This window comes from Capsicum annuum, chromosome 3, assembly GCF_002878395.1.
Source record: "Capsicum annuum cultivar UCD-10X-F1 chromosome 3, UCD10Xv1.1, whole genome shotgun sequence".
Taxonomy (NCBI): Eukaryota; Viridiplantae; Streptophyta; class Magnoliopsida; order Solanales; family Solanaceae; genus Capsicum; species Capsicum annuum.
In genome coordinates, this window is record NC_061113.1 from 15,107,758 (window position 1) to 15,114,890 (window position 7,133).

The 7,133-nt window shown below is 29.0% G+C and overlaps 1 protein-coding gene across 2 annotated transcripts in view; it reads left to right on the forward strand.

Moving 5' to 3' along the window:
* The window catches only part of LOC107864594 (electron transfer flavoprotein subunit beta, mitochondrial), a 4,201-nt gene extending 825 nt beyond the window's left edge, over window positions 1-3,376 (forward strand). For both annotated transcript variants that reach the window (XM_016711010.2, XM_047409109.1), the window contains exons 2-5: window positions 498-782; window positions 1,720-1,800; window positions 2,300-2,394; window positions 2,947-3,376. In XM_016711010.2, the coding sequence (XP_016566496.1) occupies window positions 498-782; window positions 1,720-1,800; window positions 2,300-2,394; window positions 2,947-3,172 (687 nt within the window). In that variant the 3' untranslated portion in view covers window positions 3,173-3,376. The remainder of the gene's footprint in view (window positions 1-497; window positions 783-1,719; window positions 1,801-2,299; window positions 2,395-2,946) is intronic.
* The last annotated feature ends 3,757 nt before the right edge of the window (window positions 3,377-7,133 follow it).

Sequence of the window (7,133 nt, forward strand, 5' to 3'; positions counted from 1 at the left end):
ATAGTCTTGTATTTTTGTATTCTTAGATTTTTATTCCTGTTGGTTGTTTTCCTAGCCTTGAGTATTGTATTGGGGTGAGGTGATTAGGCAGGATATGACATCTTTAACTGACCGAGGATATCTCTTGATAGGATGATGTGAAGTTCGAGAATTAGGATAGTAGGTTGGGAGGTAATTGAGTGCTTTGCTTTCCCATTTCCTGGAGTATTAGTTATAGTCTTGTATTTCGATTTTTAGGTCTTTATTATTATTAGTTGTTTTCCTAGCCTTGACTATTGTATTTTCATGTTCGTGCTACTTATTGTTGTTCTCATCTCTTTCATCTATTTGGAGTCGAGGACCTCTCCTCTTTTTTTAAGGAAGAGGTAATGTCTGCGTACGCACTACCCTTCCTTGACCCCACTTGTGGAATTTTACTGGATATTCTGTTCTTGTTGTTTGCGTAGTGGATTGACTTATTTTCTAATTTTTTGTTGAATTTTTCATTTTGAATTCAGAGTGGTGTAGAGACGAAAAATGTGAAGATGTCGATGAACCCATTTTGTGAAATTGCCTTGGAAGAAGCTTTGCGGGTCAAAGAATTGGGTTTGGCATCGGAGGTAGTGGCTGTTAGTGTTGGTCCATCTCAGTTTACAGAGACTTTGCGAACCGGGTTAGCTATGGGAGCAGACAGGGCAATTCATGTAGAAGCACCTGAGAATATTTATCCAATTACAATTGCAAAGATTCTTAAAGCTCTTGTTGATGTTGAAAAACCTGGTCTTCTTTTTCTTGGCAAACAGGTTTGCTTTGATCTAAAGATTTGAGCTTTTATTCTGCTTTTGTGTGTTTTGATTCGTGTCGAATACAAGTTTGGAAATTATGTTAGTAAGACAGATTTTATTTCTTGTGAGCAACAACATACCCATTATAGTCCCACAAGCGGGGTCTCGGAGTTGGCTTAATCCCAAACAAGGAAGAAGGGATAAGGTCTATGTTCATCTTACCCTTCCCAGATTACACTGGGTGTTGTTGTTGTTGTGAGAAAATTCTTATATGTCAGATTACTTCAAAATCCAATGGTGGGTTTTGGGATTAATCTGATTGCATTCTAGTTATGTGATTCGTTAATTTGACTTGTGTCTGTGTTTGATATAACAAAAACTGATTCTTGTGGACATATGTAAAGATTTTGGTTAGGAAATTATGCTTTGGATCATTTACTGTGTTTGGTTAGGTGTAAAAGCGAGTAGCCTATGTTAATCATACAAATTGGAAGATAAGGTACTATGTTAGTGTTTTGATGAGTTCTTTAGTATTGGAGATCGATATAATGTCTAAGAGTTGGTTGAAGCTACTGATATGAGTTTGAGCATCTGTAAAAGAAAATGAATTTTGTGGACAAGCCATTTCTCCTATTTGGTGACAGATATTTTCTTTTGACGCAAATTTCAGTAAGTAGGGCAATCAGACACTGAGAAATGATTTATTAAGAAAAGAAATGTTTCCTAAAGTACCAGTTTTTGAAAAAAAACAAAGAAATGTTTCCTGATGTACCAATGTATCGTTAGAGTTTGACTGATAAAGCATATTGGAACATTTCTTGATTTTACTGGAGCTGCTAGCTATCTGCTATTCTCCGTGTCTTCTTGGTTATTTTCTTCATTCCACTTCAGTTTTTCAGTTGTTCTTCTTTAGTTTCTGTCAGTTTGTTTGTCTAATATTGTTACTTTTATGTAGGCAATTGACAATGATCAAAACCAGACAGGCCAAATGGTTGCAGGACTTCTCAAGTGGCCACAGGGAACATTTGCTTCTAAGGTTGGTATCATTTCTGTGTAAATTGTGCAAACGAGTTAAAGAGAACCCAAAACTGTGATTCTGGCATTCTACAATCTCTAATTGGTGTAAGTTGGTTTATATCACACCTTTACTTCGGTATGCCTATTTTGAGTACCTCTTGGACATTCCTCCGGGCTTTCAAACTGATTCTTTTGGTTGGTTCCCTATATCTTCTTCTTGAGCACTTCTTAAACCCGTGTGCTCATATTAAATCTAATCAGATACAAGACCTTCTCTATTTACCTTACTATGTGTGGGGTCCAGGGAGGGACCCGACAACAAGGGTATATTATACGCAACCTTAACGTGCTTTATGAGACATGTAATCTTCAAACCAATTTTAACCTAGGATTGCCCGCTCTCATGCAATCTGTACCTTTTTTCATACCTCCATATTGCTGTTTCAACTATGTTTTCCTTACTACCAAATCCAGTTGGCTTGTTTAGGGCTGCAATCTCACTATGATATTTCTGTTAGGTTGTGCTGGACAAAGAAAAACAGGTAGCTACAGTAGACAGAGAAGTTGATGGTGGTATCGAGACATTGTGTTTGAATTTGCCTGCAGTAATCACGTAAGTTGCAAGCGTGTTATTCCAAAGACTTGTATGTTCACGAAGCAGAAATAATTAGAAGTGTCTTCTGAATAATAAATAAAATGTGAAAGTAGGTCTTTTGGCTTCACTCTATGCTTCAATATTCAATATGCTTATGACATCGATAACATTCTTAATACTGAGAAAAACTATATGCATGTTACCATTCAATATTGAAGTATCAATAGAATTAATCAACTTAGTTTTCCAAGAGATTTGAGAAGCAGATCTTTTGATTATGGGCTTTCAAAATCCATGTCCAATATTAGGCATGTAATGGGATTCCGAAAGACTAATTTCATTGTTTTCTAAGTGACATGGGGCCTTTTAGGTTCGATGACAATCAGTGATAGTATTGTACCATTAGGTCGATAAATCTAAATCATAGCCACTAACAGGTGATCAAAATTATACTCAGCTACGAACTTATTTATTGATCGTCTTTGTGTCCTCTCTGCTCAAGTTGCTTGTGTTACCTAAGTAGTTGGATATTAGATCTGTGTACTTACGACATCTACATTGTGGAAACAGCACTGATTTGAGACTGAATCAGCCAAGATATGCAACACTACCCAACATAATGAAAGCAAAGTCGAAGCCAATTAAAAAATTTACACTGCAAGACTTGAACATTGAGATCAAGTCCGATTTGGAAGTAGTTGAAGTAACCGAACCTCCCAAAAGGAAATCTGGTGTTATCGTTTCATCTGTGGATGAGCTGATTGACAAGCTGAAGAATGAAGCACGCGTAATTTGAGTACACTGACTGTTCTTTGCTGAGCTGATTGATGACGAGCTGAAGAAGAATGAAGCACGCCTAATTTGAGCGTGCTAACAGCTGTTTGCTGCAAATTTCGTCACTTTTACACCAAATGTTTCTCTTGGTAAACTTTCAATACTGTACAATGTTCATAACAATGATCACATAATGGAAAATATCTCCTAACACTATTTTCTTTCATTTCGAATGTATCCTTTTCTTCTTTACTTATTCTGTTAGCTGGGGAGCATTTGCGATTGTAATTTGGTTTAAATCAATGTCATCATCGAAAGAATTAGGGGAAAAAGTCAGAAATATACTTAAATTTTGGCGAAATTTGTTGTAACACGCCTCAACTTTGTGGGGGTCATATGTCGTCCCCTCGATAGTATAATATCTTATTTTTGTGGCATATATTTGTTCAGCTGGACCACTCCAAACGCTCGCGCGCTCAGTGTGCGTGTATTCACATAGTGGTCCAGTTAGGCAAATATATACCACAGAAATACGATAATAAATAGTCGGAGAATTGACCTATTTTTCATTGTTTGGGAACAACCATTAAAAGGTAGGATAATTTTGGTTCATTGGGTGAATTGGAAGGTATTTTTGAGCCAAAGATATTACTCTATTATAGAAGCGGCAATGTTGAGCAGCTTAGGGTCGTTCTGGCTGCTTCAGCAGCTTCGAGCGTAATTTTACTATATTACCCTTAGTTAATTATTATAAATTATTTCATTTAAGTATTATAATATTAATAATATTTAATAGTTACTCTATTATAGAAGCGACAATGTTAAGCAGGGTCGTCCTGGCTGCTTCAGTTGCTTCAAGCGTGATTTTACTATGTCACCTCTAATTAATTATTATAAATTATTTCATTTAAGTATTATTAATAATATTTAATAAAAGGGTAGTTTTCAAAATGAGTACTAAGTTCCTCAAAGTTCCACTTATTATTATTCGAGAATTTTTTTTCAGCTGCTTCAATCGTAATTTTAATGTCTCCCCTCTAATTAATTATTATAAGTTATTTACGTATTAAAAATTAATAATATTTAATAAAAAAATAAAACAAACATTTTTTACATGCCTGCTTCAGTTGGTTCAATGTAATTTTACTATATCACCCTTAATTAATTATAATGAGTCATCTAAGAATTAAAAATTAATATTAAAAAATTATTATAAAGTCATCTAAGTTTTAAGAAATTAATAATATTTACTATTAAATTAACTTGACATCTTAAATTGAAATAGAAGAAAAATATTATAAATTACAATAATAAAAGAAAATTATTTAAAAAATATAATTTACTATAAATGCCAGAAAATTTTGGACGGAGAGAGTATAATAACAAGTATTACAAATTACAATAGTTAACATTTTAAAATATCTAAAAAATAAAATTAATCTGCCAAATATTTCTCAAAAATCCGTAAAAAATACTATACATCACAATAATTATCACCTAAAAAAGTTTAGACGTCGATATACCTTCTTTGGCACAACTTTATTGGTCCTTTCCATTGCCTTCATTTTTTCATCTATTTTAATTTGTTTGTCTTAATTTTTTTAATCTGTTATATATTTAAAAAAATTAAAAAAATTAAAAAAATTCTTGTAAATCACAATAATGAATAAATTAAAAATTTAAAACATATAAATATTTGGTTGACATTCAAAATTATATCATTGTCACTTAAATTGGAATAGAAGAAAAAATATTATAGATCACAATAATTAAAATTTAAATTATTTATAAAATATAATTGACTATCAATACCACAAAATTTTGAACAAGGAGAGTAACATATATTATTTGAAATTTACATAAAATTTATTTTAGATTACAATATTTAAAAAATTAAAATATCTAAAAAAAAATTATTATATATTTTAAAAAATACGTAAAATTACTATAGATCATAATAATTAACAAATTTAAGAGATATAAATTATTTGATTGACTCTCAAAACTATATCAGTGCCACTTAAATTAGAATAGTTAAAAATATAATTGAATATCAATGCCACAAAAGTTAGGAGAATGAGAGTAACATGTATTTTTTGAAAATCATATAAAAAGCATTACAAATTACAATAGTTGACAGTTTAAAGTATCTAAAAATAATAATTTGTTAAATATTTCAAAAAAGTAATTAAAAAGGTACTACAAAAATAATAATTTTAAAAATTGTAAGGATATAAAATATTTGGTTGACTACACAAATTATATCAGTGCTACTTAATTTGAAATAAAAAAAGTATTATAAATCTCAGTAATTTAAAAAGATAAATTATTTTTAAAGTATAATTGGCTATCGCTGCTACAAAAGTTTGAACAAGGAGAATAACATATATTATTTAACTAGAGGTGCATAGCCCGTGTCAACACGGGCCCAACACTATAAATATTTTTTAGCACTAAAATTCAATATTGATGAGATATAAACATAAATGTACACCGATTTAATTAAATATTATTAATTCTAATATATAAATGACTTATAATAATTAATTAGGGGTAGTATAATAAAAAAGATATTATTAATTCTAATATATAAATGACTTATAATAATTAATTAGGGGTAATATAGTAAATCACGAAGTAATTAAGGGTAATATAGGTAGACATGTCATCTATTTTTTAATTAAATATTATTAATTTTAGAGTAAATAAATGACTTATAATAATTAATTAGGGATGATATAATAAAATCACGGTTAAAGCAGCTGAAACAAACGTCATAAATATCTATTTTTAAAATTAAATATTATTAATTCTAATATATAAATAACTTATAATAAGTAATTAAGGGTAATATAGTAAAAAAAATTATTAATTATAATATATAAATGACTTATAATAAATAATTAAGGATAATATAGTAAATCATGAAGCAATTAGGGGTAATATAGGCAGACATGTCATCTATCTTTTAATTAAATAGTATTAATTTTTTAATAAACTAATTAGGGATGATATAGTAAAATCACGGTTAAAGAAGCTGAAACAAACGTCATAAATATCTATTTTTTCAATTAAGTATTATTAATTTTAATATATAACTGACTTATAATAATTAATTAGGGGTAATATAATAAAAACATATTATTAATTCTAATATAACAATGACTTATAATAATTAATAAGGGGTAATATAGTAAATCATGGAGCAATTAGGGGTAAAATAGTAAATGACGAAGCAGTGGTCGAAACCAAATGACTTATAATAATTAATTAGGGGTAATATAGTAAAAAAAATATTATTAATTCTAATATATAAATGACTTATAACAATTAATTAGGGGTAATATAGTAAATTACGGAGCAATTAGGGGTAATATAGGCAGACATGTCATCTATTTTTAATTAAATATTATTAATTCTAATATATAAATGACTTATAATAATTTAATTAGAGATAATATAGTAAATCACAGAGCAATTACGGGTAATATAGTAAATTAGGGGGTATTATAGTAATCTATTTTTAATTAAATATTATTAATTTTTTAATACATAAATGACTTATAATAATTAATTAGGGATGATATAGTAAAATCATGGTTAAAGCAGCTGAAATAAGCGTTATAAATATCTATTTTTTAATTAAATATTATTAATTCTAATATATAAATGACTTATAATAATTAATTAGGGGTAACATAATAAAAAAATATTATTATTTCTAATATATAAATGAATTGTAATAATTAATTAGGGATAATATAGTAAATCACGAAGCAATTAAGGTGTAATATAGTAAATGATAGGGGTAATATAATAAATGAAGAGGTGGTTGACTTATAATAATTAATTAGGGATAATATAATAAAAAAATATTATTAATTCTAATATATAAATGACTTATAATAATTAATTAGGGATAATATAGTAAATTACGGAGCAATTAGGGGTAATATAGTAAATGATAGGGGTTAATATAGTAA